The sequence below is a fragment of the Equus asinus genome, chromosome 4, assembly GCF_041296235.1.
Source record: "Equus asinus isolate D_3611 breed Donkey chromosome 4, EquAss-T2T_v2, whole genome shotgun sequence".
Lineage (NCBI taxonomy): Eukaryota > Metazoa > Chordata > Mammalia > Perissodactyla > Equidae > Equus > Equus asinus.
The window spans coordinates 125,701,614-125,727,095 of record NC_091793.1 but is presented as its reverse complement, the minus strand read 5'-3'; the positions used below and the strand labels follow the sequence as shown (position 1 = coordinate 125,727,095).

Sequence of the window (25,482 nt, the reverse complement as noted above, 5' to 3'; positions counted from 1 at the left end):
CTTAGAAATTAGTGAAATATTTACCTAAAAGTTGCTAAAGCAAATATCTGTCTTGATTTCTTCTAGATCATCTTAGTCAGTCATCTATTTATGTCACTCACCAATATCTATATCCAACATTTGGAAGCATTCAGCATTCCGTTTTTTTTGTGTTTGTGAGGAAGACTGGCCTTGAGCTAACATCTGTTGCCAATCTTCCTCTCTTTGTTTGAGGAAGATTGTCCTTGAGCTAACATCTGTGGCAATCTTCCTCTATTTTGTAAGTGGGATGCCACCCCAGCATGGCTTGATGAGTGGTGTGTAGGTCTGCACCCAGAATTTGAACCCACCAACCCTGGGCGACCAAAGCAGAGAGTACAAACTTAACCACTATGGCACCAGGCTGGCCCCAGGAAGCATTCTGTTTTTGAGAGATTGTATCTATCACGATCCTGGAAAGAAACAGATGAGATCCCCAAAATGGATAATGGAGGCTAATGACAATACTCTTTACAAAGGTGTTAGAAGGAAAGTAAGACCAACAACAAGTGGTGAAGCACCCAGGGCCTATATTCATCATCCTTAGGCCTGATGGAGAAAAAGAGGAGAGCAGTTATTGGAAACTGGAGAGATGTTGCTGTAGGAAAAACTACCCCACAGGAATGCAGCCATTCTCTAACCACAGTCTGGTAGAAGGGGACCAGCGGAATAAATACTCTGACCTCATTCTTTTCCAGATTTCCAATCCCCTGTGCTTCCCAGTGGCCAAATCATAACAAAAAGCCAGAGAACAAGAGTGTCTATTGATGCAACCTGTAAACGTTAATCTCTTGGGGGCAAAGATATGTGCAAAGAAGGATGGAGAATGAACCTGATGGGGCAAAAGGAGAATAACCAAGTGCATCTGTTGCTTCCTTTGGGAATTTATTTTATCAGGACAAATATTCTAATTGTAGAAAATTCTGTATAGCTATATTTGTACAAAATTTAGACTTCAAACTGTACAGGCTTTATCAACTGAATCTTTAGGGTTCTGACTACATATATATATATACTTTTTATTAGCCACTCTACAGCTTTGTGATTTGATGAACTCAAAACTAACAAATATAGCTTTGTGGGCTGTTCCAGATTTTAATGAGAAGAGAAAAGACTGGGGAGTAAATGTTACCTTAGTAAATCTTACTCTGTAGTTAGTTATAGCATTGTCCCATGGTTCATCCTTCTTGCTTGCAATAATCAGATAATTTTATGTTTAAGTTTTTAATGACTACTTATATGTGGGTTATGTAAATCTTTCTAAATAAGAATAGAATTAATAAAGTGCCGAATCTTGCTTTTTGATCATGAGCCCACCCAACAATTCAATTTATGGGAATCCAGCTCACAAAATGTTACAAAAAGAATTAGTGTTGATTCTTTCTCTTGAGCTATAGTCTACTGAAGAGATAAAATTATGGGAAGGCATAAATAATAGTACACATCAGCTTATGCCATGTGAGGAATAAACAATTCAGTTTAATATATATATAGGATTTTAGAGAAGGGAAAATGTTAACGTGGTTGAATGAGTGAATACACAGATAAAGTAGTTGATGAATAAATTACAAATTAGAGTAGAATTACTCTGAAAATAAAAATCACCAACTTTCTCTTGCTTGCCAACTTGGGATCTAAAAAACTGACTATTGCTGAAAAAAAAATTTAGTTTCTCTCTCAACTTGAGAAATAAATGGCCTGATGTTGACCACCACTTCTAATGATTACTTCTTATTGTTATTTATCTATATCCCTCAAAATGGCAACTTATATATGTTCTAAAAGGGCAGGGAAGGGGTTGATTTTCAGACCTTTAATTTTCTTTCCATCTACTATTATGAAAGCAATTTTTGGATGATTAAGTTGACTTCTCAGGCATATCATTAATGAAGGTGTCTGATAAATGTCTCTGGTCAGTATATGCCTCCCATGTGTGGACAAACCAACGAATTAAACTTTTTCTTGTCTCTCCCATATTCCTAGCAAACCTTATAACCTGCCTTTCATTTACCACTGGATTTCCCCAAAAAGTGGTACTTCTTACCACGTTTCCTCTTTTTCTATTCATATCTCATCCAGTTAAAGGTGAACATCATACTGTTTCATATTCATAAGGTCTTTGCTCATAGTCAAATAATCACAGAGTGGTGGTAAGGGATTCACTCCAGCAGTACTGCAAAAGAGGAATGACTGCCAGACTAGATTCTATATTTTTAAACCCATTCATTATCTTTATATCTATATTTTTATACTTATTACATAAAGACAATATATACTTTATATATTCATCTTCCCAGTCTCCATGTGAAAAATCAGCAGGAAAGAATAATATACACTTCTTCCAGGTAGAAGTAACATACTCTTAGATCTAAATATGTATCTTATTAAAGGTTAAGGTAGAGGAATAAAAAAACAACAAGGGCCTATGAGAAATTTCTGACATGTAAGAGAAACACGGTAATCTGAAGTATCTGGACGTAGTGGTAGTCTCTATTCCTTAAATATATCAAACTGATCCTCTCTTAATGCATTAATATGCGCTTTTGCTGGAGTTTTCTTCCCCTGGAAATTCTCATGGCTGGCTGCTTTTTGTCGTTTGGATGTCAGTTTAAACATCATTAGTTAACTAAATAAGTAAACCTAAATAAACGTTCTTTTTAAGCCAATTCAATAGCTTTGACATATCCTTCCCTAACCACAACAGAGCACATGGTGCCTCCAGGTGCCTTCATCTACCATACAGAAACTTCGAGAATCTTTCCAGGAACTCTCTCCACCATCCTTTATTTATAATATTGTGAATTGGGGGACATCTTAAGTATCTGGCAATAGAGAATGGCTAAATAGCTCTAGGTTGGACATATGATAGAATATTATGTAGTCATTAAAAAAGCTGTTCATAGAATTTTTAGTACCATGCAATTAAATGCTTGTTTCATAGTGTTAACTGGACAAAAAGCAGTACATCAAGCAAGAGAGTATATGTAAAACATATTATCAAATGAAGAAATTTTTGAAGAGAAATAAATGTTGTAAATGCTAACAATGATTTTATCAGGGTTTATTAGTGAAATTATTTTCTGCATTTTCCCTTCTCTAGGGGTGGGGAGAAAAGCATGTGCTACTTTTGTAAACTTGAAAATTAAATACTATGTTAAAAATGTAAAAGAGAAATGGACATGCTTGGATGATGGTGTAGAATAATGTTTCTTAAATTTTTGATTTGATCTCAGGAGCCCTTTGCACTTTTGTAAGTATTGATGACCTCGAATAACATTTAGTAGGTTTACCTATTGATATTTACCATTTTAGAAATTAAAACTGAGAAAATTTTTTTAGACTTATTGATTCATTTAAAATAACAATAATATATACCTATTTTGTGCTAACATAAGTAATGTATTTTTATGAAAATAACTATATTAACCAAAACAAAAACTTAATGAGAAGAATGGCGTTATTTTACATTTTTGCAAATCTCTTTAATATCTGGCTTAATGAAATACAGAAGGATTCTCATATTTGCATCTGTTTTCAATCTGTTGCCATATGTTGTTATGGTTAAAATATATGGAAAAAATCTGGCCTCATGCAGATATGTACTTGGAAAAGAGAAATCCTCGCAGACTCGCCCCCACGCCCTCAAAAGAAGATCTTGAGAGCACCCAGGAGTGCTTAGCCCTTCCTCTGAAGTAGAGGAGGAACTGGAAGTCAGATCTGGATTTGAGTCCAACTGATTTATTTACTAGTTGTGTAATTTTTGCATGTCATTTAAGCCTGCTGAACTAATTGTTAATTATCTATAAAATGAGGTTTGTATCCTACCCTGCAGATGAGAAAATTCAGTGGGGTGTTGTTGTGAAAGTCCTTTGCAGTAACAAAACAAAGGCTTGGGATACAACACATGTCATTTTTGTATTTTCTCTATTTAATCAAATAAGACCTTTTATAGTAGTTATGTATGAAGCTCTGAGAGTCATAGATGGTAAAGGAATAATATTTCAATTCTGTACGTTCCTTTTAAGCAAATGGAAAATCTATTTTTTACAAGAGGATATCAGACTGTCTCCTTTATTATTCTTTCCTATCCTTTCTCTCCTAACTCTGACTCTCCTCTTAGTTCATCCTTTTAAACCAACGCTCTAGTTGGGAGTTCTTTCTGAATTTCGGCGGTCTGAAGGGAAGCCTGCCAGACCAGGGAGCGCTGCATTCTTACTTGTCTTGTTCTTTGACCCATTGATACACTTTTAATGGCTACAAATAACTTCAGGATCTCACACTGTCCATTATCAAGCAAAGAGCTGAATAGGGTTCTTCTCAAAGAGACTGTTTGTATTTAATCATCCCTTAAATGTAGTAATAAGAAGAATGGTAGGTTATATTTTATTAATTTTTAGATTTTATGAAACTCATTCATGAATAGTTCCTGCAACAATACTTGGAAATATGAATGGACTTTCATTATGCAAACAAGGAATTGGGCTCTGATGATGTATGGGGCCCTCCTCAGGTCAAGAGACTAGTCAGAGGCTGTCCCAGGACCAGAGCTCATGTTTCCATGGCCCTGTACTACCAGAGATAATATTCTGTACTACAATTCTTTCAGAAATATCACACGTCAAGTTCTTAAAGACACAAGATGAATTTTTGTTAGTTTCCTTTCTTTTTTTTAACCTAAAATTACCTTGATTATACTAGCTACTCATTTTCTTTCTTCAGGATTTGGAATTTGGAGCTGTGTTTATCTTTCTAAATACTTTATAAGACTCGTAACACTCACAGAGTAGATAAGAGAGGGACCCACAGATGTGTGTTTTCTACTTCTCTCTGCTGTGTTGACTCAGGCTGCTGAAAAACCAATTTGGAGTGAGCTTAGAAGATGAGATGAGGTTGCTGTGTGACAAACAGAATTCAAATCTATGTATGGTTACTGATTCATGCACATTTTTTCTTGAGTTATGTCTTCTTTTGGAAGCAAAATATGGGTGTGGTTCTACAAGAAACAAAACCATGCAGAGTATTAAAAATGCATTTTTTTCCTACAAGAGTAAAGATGTGAGGGATATTATTGATGTCTTTCTGTGCCTCTCTAATGACAGAGGGTTTTGGAGAATCCACTTCAGTAGTTTATTAGTTTGTTATTATTTTGTTATTGTTTATTACTGGGGAAATCATTAGAAAATCATAGAACTCTGAAATATAATAAGTAACATAGATATTTTCTTGAAATACTGACTAGTCGGCTAAAAGATGAAGGTATTGTTAAAGTTGGGATTTATTGCAGTTGGCTTTTAAATATTTCCTGGCTCCTTTTCCTATCTCCTTTACTGAAAATACTTCATGCTTTTAAAATATTAAATGTTGCTTAACACATTTTCAAGTATTAATTTTTTAAGTATTAATATTAATTAAAATATTAAGATTTTTCCCTCTACTTTGTAGTGTTGAGTGGCCTATGATTTAACTTTGCTATGCTACTAACAATTTCTTTAAGTCACTTGAATGTTTCCTCTGTCTTCTCTAACCTCCCTCCAGCTCCTCTTTGTTGGAATGCTATTCATTCTTTGAAGCTCTGCTTAAATTCCACCACCTCCATAAGCTCTTTCTAGATTCCTTGTGACTCTAAGCCCTTTTACCCTACCCTGTTCTTCAACTGTTCTATGCACTTCTATAATAGAACTTATTCCAGTATTATGTGGATTAAAGATATCTGAGCTTGTGTTTATTACCACCAAACCAGGAAAGCCTTTAGAATGCCAGGACTATGTCCTATATATGTTTGCATCCTCAAAGTTCTCTCTCAACAGATGTGCATTATATTGAATTGCGTGCAACTTTTGAAACCAGAACCACCTCTTCCTTAAGTAGGTGGGAAGGCCACATTAGGATGAGCAAGGCACTTTTGAAATGAGGATGTGGTGGCCGATGCTCATGCTTTAGTAGCACAGTCATTCTTAATTCTTCCAGTGACTGATAATTTCTGTGTCCCAAATAACTGAAGTAATCTGGAGAGTTTTTAACAGATTCATAAAAATTGAGCAGAATCTAGAATAAATTTAGTAAAAAGTACATCGTGGCTTCTAGAGCCCACTGATGGGCCTTAGAGATTGACTACAAGACGTGGATTAATAAAGGGTCTCTTCCTACAAATTAATGTGTATAAATTTGCTTTTAGTTATGTTAATAGGGAGAGAAACTGCCAGACATCCTAAGTATCTCTTACTTGTTTTAGCTATGTATTATATTTATGGGAAAGAGATTTCAGATGTTCTAGGAACAATTTTCCAGATTGCTCTCATTCCAAAATCATGGAAGTAGAGATGATGCTGAAAGGGAAGACAAGGCACATTTATAAAATCTCATTCATCCAATAATATCTTATGATTGCAATTATTCCAGAGAAAGCAAAAGTAAGTCTCTGTAAAACAAGAAAATGAGATCCATGTGCTCCTCCAAATCTCATGAGATGATATCACTCATATACTTGAAAAAATATTAAAATACTGCAACTCCAACTGGTGAGTTTCTGAAACCTGTATTAGTATTTTCGATGTGGTTGGAATAGTAACCACTTTTTTGTAGTAAGCGATCACAGGAGGCTTTGTTTTCTTATCCTTGGATGTCAAGGAGAACTCAGATTTATGTGGGTTCAATAAGAACATACTCAAAATCAAGTTCATGAATTGCTCTTTCATCAGCTTTTTTTGTATGTATGTGTATTTGTGTGTGGATATCTACATGCTATAATTAAATAGTAATTAGGGCAATATGAGCTAAATGTACAGAATGCTCCTGATTTCTAAGCAGTATAATCAATGAGCCAAAGGGTCCTTGTGGTGTTTAGAACATTGGAATACTTGCCTACATGGTGACTAATTTTAATACTTAATTAAGACTTCAATTACTGTGGTCAGAGCTTATCTTAATTCATAGTTCTATATTTATACTGAAGTGAACTCATTGATTACTTGAAGGTATTTAAATAAGAATTATAATCCAAATATGTCATATATTTTTCAAACAATAATGTCATTTTAGCTTCTTAATGATTATTAAAGTACTTATAAAGAATTATGATAGTAGGAATTGTGAGCAGAAATTTCTACTTTTCAGCCATAATGAAGATTTGACCACTGCCGGCAATTTCTCATTTGATATACCTACATTTGGGAGAGGGAGATAGAGATGAATCATTTTATTACTCATAGATTGTCTAAAAAAGCATTTTTAAAAATTGCTATTGAATCTTCTGACATACTGATAATGGGTGTAATTATTTTTATTCAAACACTGGACACAAATATGAAATGTAAAACAAAATTACAACATAAATGACACTTAAAATGACAAGTTTATAAAAAATGCTATCCTTTCTAAAGAGCCAATTTACAAAACCTTCTTGAATCTCCTCTCAAAGGCAGAGAATTCCATAGCTCTGCAAAACAGAACTGAAGTTACCAAAGGGGCTGATGGCATAGTTTGCCCTAATACACAGGAAAATTTCAGATATTAAATAAAGTACTGATGGCCTTGTGAAATGTGGTAAAATATATGATATTGATTTCCTTGCCCTCTACTGCCATCTTCATTCTAAGGACACATTTCCCAGACCTCTGGCCACCACGTAATTGTCCATTGAACAATGTAAGAACTCAGTGTCTGATGGGCTGAATGATTCCTCATTTTGTGGAGAAACAGCTTGAGACTCTTAGACTCTTTAATTTTGTTAAAAGCAGTATATGGAACATAGCAAGCTCATTTGGTATAAATGGCCTTTGGTGTTATTGAGTTTCTGGACAATTTCCCCTTTGTAGCCTGTACCTAGTCCTGCCATCTAAAATGTTTCCCTCAGGGGAAGCCCTGACTCATAGGCTCTCATTTTAGCTACAGAGAATTGTCTATTCCAATACAAACAATCATCTATGTTTCAGGATTTATTTGGCTGAAATAAACAATGGATTAATTGCTAAGAACGAGGGAATAAATAAAAACATGTAAATGTTGAAGTTTATAAAAAAGGAATGAACTGCTGATACGTGCATCAGCATGGATAAATCTCAGGACCAGACACAAAAGGCTACATACTGTGTGATTCCATTTATATAACATTCTGGAAAGGCAAAGCTATAGGAACAGAAATCAGACCAATGGTGCCAGAGGTAGGGGTGAGAAGAGAAGATTTGACTCCAAAAGGAGGAACTCTGGGGTGAAGAAAATATCCTCTAGATTGTGATGGTGGTCAATGTTTGTATACATTTGTCAAAACTCAAAGAAGTGTCATTCCTAAAAAGGTGAATTTTGCTCTATTTAAAGATAGCAAATATAATAGAAAAAAGAAAGAATCAAAGAAATGAATGGAGCACCCTGTGTGGGTAATTAAACTTCCTTCTAGTTACTTTGGGTTTTGATCTTTAAGTAAATTATAATAGTTTAATTTTAAACTGACGATAAATTAAATGTTTTTAAAAGAAGCATTAACACAGTTACTTATTTTTATTTAATCAGCACTTATATAATATTACCTTTATGCCAGACATTGTCTAAGAGCTTTACAAATAGCAACTCATTTAATTCTCATCACAACCCAGTGAGGTAGGCTGTATTGTTATTCTCATTTTGCAGACAAGGAAACTCAGCTGCAGGGAAGACACGCAATTTTTTCATAGTCACCCAGCTGGTAAGTGGTGGGGCCAGGATTTGGGCTCTCAGTCTGGCTTCAGAGTCTGTGCTCATAACCACTATGGTTCTGCAGATTTTATCATTATTATTATCATTTTAGCTTTTTTCCAGCTTTATTGAGGTATAATTGATAAATAAAATTGTATATATATTTAAGGTGTACAACGTGATGGTTTGATACATGTATACACTGTGAAATGATAACTTCAATCAAGTTAATTAACACATCCATCACCTCTCATAGTTACCTTTTGTGTGTGTGTGGTGAGAACACTTAAGACCTACTGTCTTAGCAAATTTCAAGTGTACAAAACATTATTATTAACTGTGGTCACCATGGTGTGTGTTAGATCCCCAGTGTGCAGACTCTTTTGATTCTACCTTCCTAGTTAGTAAAATTTGAATTACAGTTTCATCATGAGGTACAATGGATAGAGTGCTAGAGCTTGGAAACCTATTTTTGAGACCATCATTTGCATGGTGTGACTTCTGAAAAGTCACTTAATCTGTCTGAATCCTGATATAAATGGGGATGATCATCCTGCCCATATTATTTTACTGGGTTATTGAGAGTCTTAAGCATGTGTGCACTTAAACATATAAAGTATGTACAATGTATGTAAAGAGTAGGGTGCTACACAAGCCAACATTATTTATCAGATCATTTATGATTTTGGCTCACAGGACTTTCCATAACTTCTAAATGTGACTGTTTATAGCTCTGGGAGATAAGACAATATTTTTTTTAAATGGAAAAATTGAAAACTTTTCTCAAAATATGACATGCTAAAATATAAATATCCAGATTAAAATGAAAGTTCATATTTTAAGAAGTTAAAAATTTCTAATACAAAAAAGAAAATATTTCTAATTATGCCTAAATGTAAAAAGATATATTTTTAGTATAACTAGTCAGATATAGATAACCTATATTTATAAAGTTTGGATATAGATAGCATTTATAATTAAATTCATTTATTCATATTTTTGTCTACTTGAAAAGATATTATGCTAAAGATATTTTGATGGTTTCTCCCAGTATTGTCATTTGTTTAAAAAAAAATCAGTGGTGGTCTTTAAGTTAAGGAAATAAACATCATATAATTTCTTTGAACCTAAACTCCATGTTAAGAGAAAATATTGTGCAGCCAGAGTTCCAAATCTGGATCTAGTCATTTCTTGATGTGTGACTTAATATAGGTTATTTAGCTTCTGTGAGCCTCAATTTCCTTTCTTCATCTGTAAGATAGGGAAAATAATAGCACTCATCCCAAAGCATTGATTTGAGGATTAATACATACATATAAAGTGCTTACATCGTATTTGACACATAGTAAGTACCTAATACATTCTAGCCATTATTACCATTATTATTAATATTATTTTATGGTTATTATTTTCACAGTGGCTTTTGGCCGAAAAGAGAGTATATTCACAATAAGCGGTCTGGTTTTCTGTTCAAAAATGATGGTTATGCTATTTCATAACACATATGCGGAGAGATGCACCTAATCAGTTATGTGCTCTTCTTCTACTCTATTACCAGTTTCTCTTCCTTGCTTAGATATTTCTTTCACTAGGACCATCATTTTCCTAGTCCTCTGGGGTTGACATTTTAGAATAATTTTTCTTTATGCTCACTGCTACTTCTGTTACGCCATTTCACTCATCAAGTTCTACTGACTCTACCAAACAATATGTGTTCAACAAATAACTTTGGGGCAAATATAAATAACCCAACAGTGTCCATAATCTCAGAGAGCTTCCAAGGTGGCAGAGGAGACAGACTGTAAATATAGTGTGATATTAGAGAGATCTGCACAAAACTTGTTGGTCTCTTCTATGAAGGAGCAGAGTGGTTTGCCCGGGAGCAATACTTGAGCTTTGCTGGCTCTGTCATCCGTTTAGCTGGCAGAGCTATCTGCAATTTGTCCCTTCATCTAACTTCTCATATTTCATCAGTAATTTTATTTCTAAAATACATCCTGAATCCCTCTGCTTCTTTCTATTTCTACTGTACTTTCCTAGGCCAAGCCACCATCATCTCTCATTTGGACTAAAAGCACTTCCTAATTGGTGTCCTCACTTCCATCCTTGTCTTGCTATAATACATTTCTCACAACGCATTCAGAGTTCTAAAAAATCAGTACATTATAGTCTGTCATTCCGCTGTTTAAAAACTCTTTATTAGATTCTCATTGCATTTAGGAAAAAATCCAAACTCCTCCCTATGACCTACAAGACTTTAATGATAGGCCACGTCTCCACCTGATATCAGACCAGGCTAGCTGTATGGCTTTCTTACTACTCTTGCACACCCAAAGTTTATTCTTATCTTTGAGAGGAGGAATAATGGCCTCCCAAAGATGTCCTTGTCCTAATCTCCAGAACCTGTGAATATGTTACCTTGTGTATTAAAAAGGACTTTGCAGATATGATTAAGGATCTTGAGATGAGGGAAATTATCCTGGATTATCCAGGTGAACTCAGTGCAGTTACATGTGTCTTTAAGAGCAGAGAACCCTTCCTGGCTGTGGTCAGAGAAAGAGATGTGACCACAGAACCAGTGTCAGAGTGATGCTATGTTGCTGGCTTTGAAGACAGAGGAAGAGGCCATGAGAATGTGGGTGACCTCTAGAAGCTCGAGAAGGCAAGGAAATGGATTCTCCCCTAGAACATCTAAAGGAATGCAGACTTGCTGACACCTTGATTTTAGCCCAAAGAGACCCAGACTCCTGACCTATACAACTGTAAGATAATACATTTATGTTGTTGTAAGCCACTAAGTTTGTGGTAACTTTTATGGCAGCCATAGAAAATTCCAGGCCACTCACATTTGCTGTTCCCTCTGCTTTGAATGCCCTTTTTCCCCACAGTTCTCCAGGGATAGATCTTTTTCAAATGTTAGGTGTCAGATTCACTGTTACTTTCTTAAATGAGTCTACCCTGATGGTCCTATCTTAGCATACCAACACCCCACTCCTGAGCAATTGTAAAACAGCACGCTGTTTATTCCTTCGGGGCATATCACTGTCTGGAATAACCTTGTTTGCATATTTGCTCACTTATTTATTGCTGTCTTTCCACTCAAGGTTGTAAACTCCATAGCATCAGGGACCTCGTCTGTGTTGTCCACAACTATATCCTCAGTGCCTTGAGTAGAACCCGGCAAATAATAGACTCTCAGCAAATATTTGTTGAATAAGTGAATGAATTAGACCAGGAAGGTGGTTACTTCAGGCAAAGGTCAGAGCCTGAGTAAAATGCTGAGGTGTGAAACTGCATATGTGTCTGGGAAAATCTATGTTTGCAATGGCTGTAGCCAGAAGAGGAAAGCAGAGGAGATGGGAATCAAGAAGTAGTCATTTTCCTCTTCTTCTTCTCCTCCTCTTCCTGATTAATATCATTATTATTTTATTATTATTATTATTTTAAAATATCGTGTTACTATATCTTATAAGTACTTGGGAGTAAAGAGAAACATAACAAAGGCAACAAGACTCTGACCAATTGGATGTGAGCTGAGGGAGAAGGAAGTGTCTTCCTAGGTTTCTGATCTTTAGGAGTAGGATAACAGTGGCAGTGTTACTTGATATAAAGAACAATGGGAGATAATGGTTTCATTTCTGAGTGTGAATTTTGCAGCCTTGTCCAGAGGAGATTTAATGCAGGCACTTGGAAATACAGGTCTGCAGCTCAGGAGGGAAGCCTGGACTGGAGGTCATTAGCATGTAAATAGAAATAAAATCAAAAGACCTAATAGTTAATATAGTTCAAGATAATGGGCAAGGAGAGAAAAGAGCTGATAGTACAACACTGGACAGCACAATAACTTTCGGAGAAAAATTAGTAAAGGAAGTTTGACCAGAAGAGCAAGGGTGTAAGAGGACTATGTGGGACCGGGAAGCCATGAGAGGCAAGAATTTCAGTAAGAAGGGAGTTGCTAGCGTACCAAACACTATGAGGAGGAAAGAAGAAAGACCTTTGGGTTTATCAACAAAGGGGTACTGATGTCTCCTGCAGTGCCGGTGATGCTATCCTGTGCACAGGGTCAAGTATAAGAGGGAGGTGAAGGAGCGGAAGGACAAAAAGACTAGAAGGTGGGGAGTTAAGAGAAACCTTTGTTTTGTGTTTCTGTTCTGAGGAAAGAGAGGAGGGTATTGACAGAGTAATGTCATGAAGGAGATGTGAGGGGAAGGGATAAGGAGACAGGAAGGATCAACTCTGCAGGGTGCTGACACCCCTTTTCTCCCGAGGCTGCAAGTGTTGGTGTCGGGTAGATCTAAGAGCTAGGAGGCAGTGAGGACACTCACTGTGGAGGCAGACATCTCTGAAATAGAATCCTAAATCTACCATTTGTTAGCAGAGCAAACTGGAGCAGGTAAACTTCTTTGAACCAAATCCCTTATATATGACTACAGAAAAATAAAAAATAAAAAATACCTTTTAGGGTTGCTGTGAAAAAATTGAATTGATAAAAATTCACCCACTGTGTACGTATTATTATAATATGAACACTTGGGTTTGGCTACATTGGAATTGCAACAGGTTTCTGAGCTCCTCACTGAAGCACAGATGCCTAGAATCAGTTCTTCAAGAACTAAGAAATGGTCAAGCCCTCTATCCTGAATTCAGCCACGTGTATTAAACAGATACACCTGGCCAACACCTTCTGTACATTTTACTCTTTTCCAAATTGTAATGTAGGATTCCAAAGCCAAATACAGTAGAAAAGCCCAGTCACAAAGCTCCAAAGGACAAGAGAGAATGCTAATTTATCTCAGCAATTCTGAAAATATTTGCTATGGCCCCATCATACCGCGTGCTTTTGGTATGCTGGGAAGAGGATGCTGAAACCTGAGGGAAATGTGACAGGTTACATTGTGTTTTTAATCTTTCTTGGAAAGGCTGTGTTTACAGTTAAATTTAAAATAACTGTTGATAAGCTAATAATAACTGTTCTAATAACAGATTCTAAGATACTGGTCTGAGCAAGCACTGCATGTTTACATACACCGATTCTGCTACAAGTCCTGTGATTTTATCTTATCATCTTTGTACCCTCAGCATCTAGTACACTTTCTGCGAGTTGCAGATCCTCCATAGATGTTTTTTGTCTCTGCGCTTCAGTTAGGATTTGACACAAGGTGCCTGAAAATTGTGCCAAGGCTTGGTATTGGGCTGTTAGTGTCTAAAGTGGTCTCATGGGAGAATAGAACTGGCAGCCCATAAAATAGTTAAATTTTTTTCTGTACATTTATTTTCCTGCTATTCCTTATGAATATTTAGCAAGGTGTTTTTCAAGGACTGGCCTCTCTCAGATATTCTAGAATGTATTGGCAGTAGGGTAATATTTAGTCCTTACTCACCCCATTCATTTAAGTGGGAGCAGGACACCCCTCAGGATCAGAGTTGTGGTGACAGAAGTAATTGAAATGAGACATGTCTAAGTGCAACGTTAAATTGAAAGGTACAGGGTTAGAGCTGCTTGGAAAGCTGACCTCCTCTGGAATACTTCTCCCGAGAGTCTAGCTCCAAAGCTAAAATTCAATGGTTTTTGGATTTCTTGTGTTAAGAAAAGCGGTAATAATGAATTATTTAGCTAATCTCACCCTATCATCTCTTCATTTTTCTGTACTTCTGCTGGGCTTAGTGCACGTCACACATATTTATATGCTCTGGCTTATGTTTCTTTATTTCATGTAAATGTATTTTCTTAGCATCTACATGTGTTCCTTGAAGGCAATGGGCATGACTTTGACTACTTTTTTGTCATCCTCTCCCTCCAGTGCTTAGCCCAGTGCAGAGTACGTGATCACTGCAGAGTAACTATAAACAGTTGACTCACCTCTATTGTATAGAACAGCCATTCTGATTCTAGGGGGACTCAAGGTAGCAAATGTATTACATTGTGTAGAACATTAGTGTGGCGCAAAACGTCATGAATATTGCTCTTAAATGGCGTGTGCAACTGGGACCACCATATTCCCCCAAAAGCTAGTTTAGAGATAATAACACCACCTTCTACTTTTATGTGGCTCTTTGCAATTTGGAGCTGAGTTAATAATACATTACTCATTTTAGTGTCACTAAGCCCTGTACATTGGTCAGGGCAAAGCCCTTTACTCAGATGAGAAAATTGGAGTGCACAGTGATAGAGGACTTTGTGTTTACGAAATTGGAGAGTGGCAGATCTGATATTTGAAGTGAGGCTTTCTGCAGCCAAGGGCAGTGTACTTCCCATTCCTCTGCACTGGCACAGTAGACTGTTTTTCCACATTAGAATACTCTCTAGGACAAGAGGGACCTGCAGATGTGTCCCCCTAAACAAGAGAGATGGAGAGATAAGGAGAGAATATTAATTCAGAGTATGATGCATCACAAATTTATCTGTCCAAAACAGTTTCTTCACCTGGACTTTACCTGGGCACGGTTTTAATAGTCTCCTTTCAGAATCTGGGAAAAGAAACAGTCTGGCAAGGGGGCAAGAATACTTCCTCTTTAGTGAAAAGAAAGGGTTAAAATGTGATCCTTTGAAAGTTTAAGGTGGACAAGAGTTGTGAATTATCTACATGCCAAAACTAGGTGAAAAGGCTGTATTTCGTCCCTAATGTCTTTTTCGGTTTATAGGGAAAAAGTTAAGGGGTGTGTGTCTAGAGGAAGGGTTAAGGAGGAGGGAGAGAATAAGACTGTTTCCTTCTAACAGCCTTTCTTTGAAAAAAAGAAAGGAAAGAGAAATAAACGTTTCTTTCTGTGATTAAGCCCCATTTATGTTTAAAACGTAAATGAAAGAGGGATAGTTCAAGGCACAGAGGCGCGTGTTCTGATTTGGTTGTTTACCATCAATCAGACCGTTGCTTGGCAGACACTGGATGGTTATGAGCCTGAACAAGCTGAAAAGGGGCAGGAAAAGAAGTGGAGGCAGCATTCTTCCTATTTAAAGCTGCATCACTTGAAAAAAGTTTTCGCAGACTGTGCTGGAGCCGGTGCTGAAAAAGGGGGTTTGCAGAGGCTGCCCTGGGGCTGGTGCTGAAAGAAGAGCCCGCAGCTGACTTCATGGTGCTACAATAATCTTAGAAGCTACTTTTCACTCCCAGGAGGACCCACATGTCTAATATTTAGACATGATGGCAAACTGGGTGGAAGCAAGACCTCTCCTCATTCTGACTGTTTTATTAGGGCAATTTGTCTCAATAAAAGCCCAGGAAGAAGGCGAGGATGGTGAGTTAGCCGTTTGCTTTGCTTGTGGTGTTTATTGCACGGTTTGGGAAATAGGTGGAATGTTAAGCTCAGGAAGAGCGTGAAGAGGAGGTTCTGGTTTGAAGTTGAGAAGGGGGCTGACAGCACCTGGAAAGGGCTCGGAAGACAATCGGGATGTTTGTAATTCCGTAGCTTCTACATCTGTCGTTGGAAAGAGTACAGTGCTGAATATTTCTGGGAAAGCCTAGGATAAGTCCTTTTGCCTGAATGTGGAGAGTGGGAAGTTTAAAAGAAAAGAAGAGTGCTTAAAACGAAGCACTAAAGGCGCTTTTAGTGAGAAGAGCCCTGCTCTGTGGGCTGGCGTTTTCAGAGCAGGGAAAAGTTGCCGTAGAGGCTGGGTAGGGTGGAGTCTTTTTTTGTACGGAACTTCAGCAGCTTCATAAAATTCTTTGTTTAGAAGAGCCTCTGCAGCTCTCTGATAACTGGTTTTTCTTTGTCTTTGGCTTCTTATTCTTTTCTCTTTACAGACTTTCACTTCTCCGTTTTCGTTTGCGATCTTAAAATCACTTTTGCTTAGTGAGAGACAGTCTCGTTTATTTCTCCATGACAGAGGCTGATAGAAGCCAGATTTCTTAAACAGTGGTATTTTCCCACCCTACTGACTTGATTATCAGGACAGTGGTGGCTCCTTCTTGGATGGTGAAAGGCAGGAAATCAACATGCCTTCTATATAATTTATTTATCGTGGAGTGTTTGTATGGGTATTATTCTTTAGCCACAAGTGTTGTGTCTTTTATTTTCTTTTAATTTAAGACAAATCTTGCCTGGTTACCAGGTTTTTTCCCTATGCAATTTGCATGTGTTAGGGTTGGGTTATATGGTATGGTTAAGCAAAAATGCAGGGCTACTATAGTATATAAGAAAATGTTTAAATTGGTTCCATTGATTATTAAATTCTTACTGTCCAGGGCTGATTTCAAATACAGACTTGTACTCTTTCATAATAGGCCATTATAGATTTTCATAACTGTTTAACATCAAACTTAAGCTATTAAAACTTAGCACATTTATTAAACTTTTCTGTTACTATCTTTTGTATATATTTTTGTGTGTGTATATATATATGCACACATACATATACACATGTACGCGTGTATATGTATTTTTAGTACCTGCTTCTGTGTATTTTTTCTCTAAAGATGTTCATAAAACTAATTTAGAGACCACTAGTTCTAAAAAACATTTAAAGAGTGAAAATAAGAATCTGGGATGAATACCCAACAATCTGTCTGTAGTCCCATAGAGGGGGCACTTTCTAAAATCTTGGAACTTTTTATATTACTTTTTATGTTTTAAAAAATGAGCCAATTTATAAAAGTGAAAAACTCTGGAGTTTCTTTGTAGTGATGTGAAAAGCATGCATTGTGTGTGTGTGTGTGGGGGGGGGAAGACAACTGAACAGGAAGGAGAAGTCAGGAAAGGAGAGAAAAAATACAGAAAATTACGATAGAAATAGAAAATCTGATTATAAAAGAAACAGTTCAATCCCCTCCGCAAACAAACAACCAACAACTTTAATTTAAAGCTTAATACAACTTTCCTTGTTAATATATTTTAAATTTAAATTTGAATAAGTAACTTTTACAAAGTATGGAAATACTTGAACATGTAACTAAAACAGTGTTTCAGAAGGTGTGTGGAATAAGGCATACATTAAAAGATTTTCCCAAATAGTTGTAATTATTCTGTAGGATGTTTCTGAAAAGTGAGCACAGTTTAATTTTCCTTACTACTAATTTACATAAATGTTAGGAATGTGATGCTTGATGCAAAAATGTGCCCAGCTCCATACCAACCCCTCTCCCCACAATATAACCAAACAGCACAGAAACTGGAATTTCAAACATCAGATTTTAGGGAAAAAGAGTAATTGCTTGCATACGTATTGTAAAAAAGAAATCCCTCTTTTATTACTCAACCTAAGAGAATATATGTGATAAATTTCAGTAGCAAAAGAAAGTAGTTATGGCCCTAATTAAAGGTAACATAGAAAAGAATTCCAAAATCTATTATATTCAGAGTTACATAACTTGTATTATACTTAATTATCACGCATATTTTGGTTAAAGTTATATTGCATGGATACTTGTCAACACTTTATTTCCCCTGTTCAGGCTTGTCAGAAGCTTAACAAAAGTGTCAGAATTTTGAAACTCCATGTGATTTTAAGTTTAGGGAAGAGTAAACTTAGGTAAATGTTTTAAACTAAGGAAATATCTAAGACATACATGCAAAACAAGTACACGTTATCAATTTTAGCTACAACTAAGTAATATAACGTGATACTGACTTTGTGTACAAATCTGTTACCCCCCTCCACCCACTGCTTGGAAATGTAAAGGCCTGTTATCACATGTAAGTACATATTTGCAAGCTTTTATTTTTTTCTTTTCAAGACTTCAAGATATAGTTTTCCTCTATTTGACTGCGGTTGTTTATCGGAAATGTAAAACATAAGCAAAGCGTCTGCCTGATAGAAATACTTATGAATGATGAGATTAAAGGAAGTAAATAAAGTTTTAGGCCAAAATCATCACTACTTCTCACTAAATTTTAAGAACTGAATTTTTTTTTTTTTTTAAATCATAAGAACTGAAAGGAGAAAGTTGGGGAGTTGGGCTAACTCTAATAGTTGGAACTATTAAGTAGCAAAAATCAGAATGAAGATGACAAAATCAGCTTTTCATGAGTTTTTTTTGTGTGTATGTGTTTCTGGTGGGGGGTGGTGCTTTGAAAAGTTTCCCATTTATTTTTTCTAAGAGAAAATACAAGTACATTTATAATAATTTTTATATTCCTAAATAAAAGTCTAACAGCTAGTGAGCTATATGCATTCCTGTTTTTAGAAGTGGACATACTTAATCTTAGAAAACAGTTTTTGATATGAATCACTGATTTGAACAACAGAGGAACAATGGAGAGAAGGGAAGGTGAGGAACTGTATCATTTTATTTCCAGGACTATAAATGTCAGTGCTTTTCAGAGGCCAAGCAGGTAACACAAACAAGTGAAGCAAGCAAGAGTTTATACATCAACAGGGGATGATGGGCCTGTGGAAAACTGAAGATGCATGCCCACTTTAAGGCATTCAAAACTCACATTTGCAGAAAGCATTGAATAAGCCAAATACAATATAATTGAGTGCCAAGTTTGGCTCATGGACCATAAATTTGCAACCCTCTTGTGGCAACCCTACACTGATATCCTGGACCCAAGCCAACTTCTCATTATCAAGAGATGACGGGCTCACAGTCCTTTCTATATTGTGGTCTTCTGCATTTTTATTATGTATGTCTGCCATGTATCTCATCCTTAAAATACAGTTATGAACAAGTGGATGCTTAACACTCAACAGAACCTGGATGGCAATCTTTTTAAAGGAGGTAGAGAATATGAATACATAGCTTAAGATACTTGTTCACTCATAAATTGTTTTAAACTCATTACTGTGGAAATAGATATTTTGGATCATGTAAGACATGCAAACTTTTATAATGGATGTTTTAATCTGGGTTCAGCTCCATATAGCAGAATGCAGTAGTTTAAACAAACAAACAAAAAGGTGTTTCTTTCCTTATATGAAAGAAGCTTTTAGTTGGATAGTGAAAACCTGGCTTATTGGCTCTACAAACTCATCAGGGGCTCAGTCTCTTTCTATCTCTCTACTCTCATATCCCTAGGGTATAGTCCTTGGTATTATGGTCCTAGATGGTGGCTGGAGCTCCAGTCGTTACATTTATTTTCCAGACATCTGTCGAGAGGATGGGTGATGGAGGCTGTGATTCCCTTTTCAGTGGAGACTAAGTCTTCATACTACTTCATTTTACTTGTAGTTGGCCAGAATTAGTCATATTGTCTCACAAAGCTACAAGGGCCACTATGAAATGTCTTTTAGCCGTGTGGCATGGGCAATGTACTCTACTGAATAGAGTTATGTTATGAAGGATATAAAAGGGAGAATAGCTATTAGGAGGGAATTATAGCCCCAACCACAGTGAGCATAACTGTCAGCCATTTTCAGTGGAGTAGATCCTCTGCTTTCAATGTTCAGAATACAGTTGAGTGACCAGACCTACCCTGGTTATTGTTCACTTCTGAGTAGACTACAAAGCCAAGAACACTGGATGGCACTTAAATATTAGGTTGCAATTCTTTGCTTCCGTATTCTCTTAAGATAAATTTAGAAGTATCTATAACTTTTATCCAAACTAAAATGAGGCTTTAGTTTGAAGAGTATCTCTCTCTCTCTATATGTAGATTGGTAGATTGATATATATAGTGAATTCTTTATATTGACAAACACAATGTATACTTTGACCATGACTCTTTAGGTTAGTTGGTAAGCAATCCACGGATCAATGTTGAGCTGGTTGCATGAAGAACCATCTGAGGAACTTGTTACCAACATAGATTCTATACTCCCCTCCTTTCCAAATATCCCGATTTAGTAGGTTTGGATGGGATCTGAGAAGCTCTCTAGGTGATTCTGATTGATGTTGGTGAGCCACTGTATTAAATCTCTGCCTAACATGCTTTTGGTCTTGATGAGGACCAGTTGGCTTCTTGTTCCAAGGCTACACACTGTGACTTTGATAATAACTTGCTATTCTAGTTATTCATTTCACTTATAAAGCTGTCTAATTAAAGTTTGTAGGTAAATCTTGCATATCCACCATCATATCTGGAAAAATAACTCAAGGCCCAAATCCTCTTCATGGCAGCTTAGGTGAATCATTCTACTGTGCAAGGGGTACACATTATTAAAATGTATTTCCAGAGGAATATATAGTTTCCATTTTCTCTCTTTTCTCCCTTTTACCTCTTGCTTTTTACACTTTTAGCACTGTCACCACAGACCTGAAATTTATTGTGTTGATCATTCTAGCAATGCACAAGATGCAGGATGTGAGGTAAAAATAGAAAGGAGGATTGTTTTGAGAATCTAAGACTTAGAATATTTGGAGTCATGTTAATCTATGGCCACAGAATGAAATCTTTTTAAATCAAACAATTTGCTCCTACATGAAGGATAATTTATGCATTTAACTTAACCTTATATGACATTCATAAAAGGTTTAAAAATGGATCAACCACTTTTTGACTAGTGTTTTCACTCTGAGATCACAATGTTGAAAAGTTTAGATTTACATATGAGAGATATAGTAATGGTAGGGGAAAAAGACTAAAATTATTGGTTATTAATTGATCTATTATATACATTTGGATAAGTTGTACAAGTTTATGTAAAACGATGGGATTGTTTGGAGGATACTGAAAATTTGATTTTCCTCTAAATGTCTTTCCATGTAAGTTTCATGTGTATTTCATCTAAGACTGTTGAGCTGTTGTATTCAATATTTAAAAGAGTATCTACTCTTGGCATTTGCATGGGGCAATCTATCATCTGGAAAATTTTGCTTTAAAGTTGTGACTGCATTGGTGGCCTTAGTGTTTTTGTTTTACTCATATGTTTAAAGCTAAAGCCTTCAAAAGAAGTCAAGGTGGTTCCATCTTATACTGAATATATTCTCTAAGGAACAGTGTATCAGGGAAATTACAATAGTACTAGATTTTCCTTACCCACATGTTGCCTTCTACAGAGAAGGCAGTAATGTTAACAATATTAATAAATTAATGGAACTTTGTCTTTATAGCTTTCTGGTATAATGTTCACACTCAAAAATGTTTATATGTCTTCTTTTAGGCTTAGATCTGGGAAGGAGAAGACAGTCTCACAGTTCTTTTTTTCTTTTCTTTTCTTTTTTGGGTGTCTGCTCAATCAGAATTATAAATTCATTTTCAAGATGATGACAAACTATATTCTTGGTGGCAACATTACTTGCAACACAAGCATCGTAGCTTGTTGTAGTCTGTATATTTTAGTAAGTAAAGTAAGCCCCAGTCCAACCATCATTGGGAGAACACCTGGGTTCTGGTCCATCTCTGCTATTTAGCAGCTTTGAAACTTACAGAGTCCTTTAACCTCTCCAGGCCTTTAGGTCCTCACCTGAAATTGGGGAAATTGTACACAACCCTGCCAATCTGATGGGACCCTTAGGAAGGTCATTTGGGAACTTTAGCTGAAGGTAATTTTAGAGCACTTAGATGAGACACAGAAAGTGATATTACAATCTGATTTCAGTCATCATAGATACAAACCCTAGTGTTCTATTTTTGAGTTTCACCAAATATTTGAATTTGTTTTGATGAAATTTCTGGATTTATTCTCCTTTTGTATTTTGTTTGTTCTCCATCTCCTGGAAGAACTTGCTCCATCAATCATGCTCTCTTTTCCAAACACTTCAAACACTTCTCTTCTATGGGTTCTTTCCCCTTATCCTGTAAACAAGCTCAGCTCTCTCCCTGGGCCTGTGCCTGGCTCCCACCCTCTCTCTTTTATTAGCCCAGTTCCTTTAAAGGAGCAGTATAGTTTTCGGCCTCTGCCTCCATGCCTTCACTCACCCCACTGCACTCTGACTTTTGCCCCCTGCATTCCACTTAAGCTGGCCTAGTAAGGTGAGGACTGAAATGTGTGATGTTCCAATGGGCCCCTTTCAGCTATCTTACCAGGCCTTTCTCCCTTATTTGATACCATTGACTACTCTAGTTTTCCTGAAAGGCTACACTCTGAAGGTTCTCCCTCCATCTGCTTGCCCTTTCCCTCTCAGTTTTATGGGCTCCTTCTCCTCCTTTATCCCTTAGTAGTTTGTTTTCTCATAGGATTTAGTTCACTGCTCCTCCCTGTATATTCTCTTCCTAGATCGTCTAGGAATCTTGCTCACCCTCAGGGTGTTGCTTAAAAGCTAAATGCTGATAATTCTCAAATCTCTCTTTCAAACCCTGACCTTCTACATGAACTTCAGAATACCCAGCTTCACACTGGATGGTCCATAACCACTTCAAGTTCAGGTATCCAAAACTCAACTCATTATCTTCCTTCCAAGAGAAGATCATCTTTCTTGTGTATTTCTCATGTCAGTTAATGGCAACATAATCCTACCTGGTCGTTCAAGCAAAATTCCAACCAGTCGCTAAATTCCACCATTTACCTTCCAAATATTTCTCAAATATGCCTCTTCTTGTCTACTACAAATGCCTCAGTTCAAGTCTCTATCATCTATCCCAGGATTACTACGATAGCATCTAAATTCATTTCCTTGCCTCCCATGTGGCCACTTCCCACCCTCATGTATACAGACCCTCTCTGTTGCCACTGTGATGTACAACTAAAATCTAATCATATCATTACCTACCTTAAAACCAAGTCCTATAACTTGAAGAAAGAATAATGTTCAAGCTCCTAAGAATGACATACAAGACCCTCCATGATCTAGGCCATTTCTAGAAATTTAGTCACATCAGCTGTCATGCTCTGCCTCAAAATAAGGAATTGGCTTGTAGTGTCCACATCCCACTACACACACACATGCACACACACGGTTTTTCTTTCTTTACCTGCACTTGCCAGAGACTCCACTCCACGTCATCAATTTATTTTATGTATTAGATACATGATAGTTATTCCATGCATATATGCCAATTGAACTTTTTAAAAAATCTTTCCCACTATTTATTCATTCAACTATGAGTGAACTGATTCCAAATTCAGGTTTTTCAAATTATATTTGCATGTTCTTGGGCAATTTTCTTAATTTCTCTATGACTTAGTTTCTTCATCTATAAAATTAGAATGATAATATTTACCTCAAATAATTATGAAGACTATCATGTATATAAACTACCTACATAGCAGTATGGCTCCAAACAAATAGTAGGAGCTCATTAAGCAATAGTTGATAGTATTATTCCATTACTATTTAATAATAAAGCAATAATAATAAATGATTATTGGGTGATTATGAGAATTAGATATTAGATATTATGGAAAAGATAAAGAAACAATTTTTGCTCTCAAAAAGATTAAAGTCTAGCAGAAAACTTAAAATGCAAATTTTATCTACTATTCTATTATGGTCATTTTGACAATACATCAATATTTTTAATCTAATATCTAAATGGGCTATATTTTAAGCCCATTTAAAAATTTTACTTTTCAAGTAGAAAAGCTGCATTGTTTCTTTTTTTAAAATTTCTTTTTTTTTACTGCAGTAATATTGGTTTATAATGTTATATACATTTCACGTATAAACCATTATATTTTGATTTCTGTGTAGATTACATCATGTTCACCACCCAAAGACTAATTACAATCCATCACCATACACATGTGCCCTGTCACCCAGAAGAGCTGTATTGTATTGTCTCCTTGTGTAGGTTACTACTGGAAAAAATAAAAGAAACAAAGACCTTTTTCTGTTTGGGACTTTCTTATGGCCATGTGATTTGAAGCATCACTCTCCCTCTCCTATTTCCCACCCCCACACACATTTCGTTCTCTGTGGTTGTTCCCAGTGTGTGAGCAAGTCAAGCATGATCCACTCCATGTCCCAGTGCTACCTCATACCTGTCTACCAGCCTGTCTGCTTCAGAGTTTATTTTCTGAATATGATAGTCATAAAAGTCTCTATTAAAAATTGGAAGCTTCTTTTCCACACTGCATTGCACTAGGTTGCATTTCGAATGAGAGGAATTGCTTCACTGCACAGGGATTTACAAGGCAGCTCCCAGGACTCTGGAGACAGACATGGGGGTGACCAGCCTTTCCCAGACTTCGCAGCAAGTCTCTTCATTTTCCAAAGGCTGCTGGTTTCCTCGCTGTCTTCACTCCCAGGAGACTTGTGAAATTGACTCCAGAGAGCAGAAACTGGTGTAGTCTGTAGGCACATTATTCATACCCACACTTTCCTTACTTTGCTGCACTTTTTCTCTCTTCTCAGTTATTCAAACTTAAAATGATGGGTTTGACTTGGAAGGAGTATGCACATGGAATTTTACCAGATAATTTGTAGCTTTGAATTCCTTTAATTAAATCTTTGATATTCAATATGGTTGTTCTGTGGCTGACAGCTTTAGACTTTTTCATCATGGAATTCTAAAAATATGGATGGTTCCTGTAGCAAATACAGTTTATTTACAGAGATTTAATATCTCTATTTATCTTAAATAGCAGTTATATGCTTGTTGTTTGCTCCTGAGGTAGAATAACCTGTCAGATTCATGTACGCTATCTTGAAAGTATTTTTGAGCCTTTTCTTTCTCATTCTTTCCAGAGCTTTATATTGAAGAAATGATTAAGTTACAGTTTAATTCAGAACATCCTGTTTCTCATGTTAGTGCTAAGTTTTTTGTAGAATTTCTGGTGGGATGGACTGGTAGACAGTGAGGTTAACTGGTTACCGTGGGAAGATAAACTACAAAGAACAAATTCGTAGTTTTCTGGTCTTTGGCTACAAACATAAAACCTCAGAAGTTTTGTAAAGAAGGCTTATACTTCCTTTTGAGATGGCAGAAGGCACTGGCCATACCAAGGCAAATGAGTGATTCTGATGTAGGAATTTTCTTTTACATGAGTTTGTACTAGAAAAAAAAAAGACTTGAGGCCAATGAAGGAGGAACAACAGAACA

At 36.3% G+C, this 25,482-nt stretch overlaps 1 protein-coding gene across 2 annotated transcripts in view; it reads left to right on the top strand.

Moving 5' to 3' along the window:
• Nucleotides 1–25,482, top strand: part of COL5A2 (collagen type V alpha 2 chain) — a 402,020-nt gene that overhangs the window by 244,604 nt on the left and 131,934 nt on the right. Inside the window, exon 1 of one of the 2 annotated variants that reach the window (XM_014852913.3) lies at nucleotides 15,551–15,918. The exons of the other annotated variant lie outside the window; for it this stretch is intronic. Within the exon in view, the coding sequence (XP_014708399.1) occupies nucleotides 15,822–15,918 (97 nt within the window). The 5' untranslated portion in view covers nucleotides 15,551–15,821. Of the gene's footprint in view, nucleotides 1–15,550; nucleotides 15,919–25,482 lie in introns of those variants that run through there. 2 annotated transcript variants of the gene reach the window in all.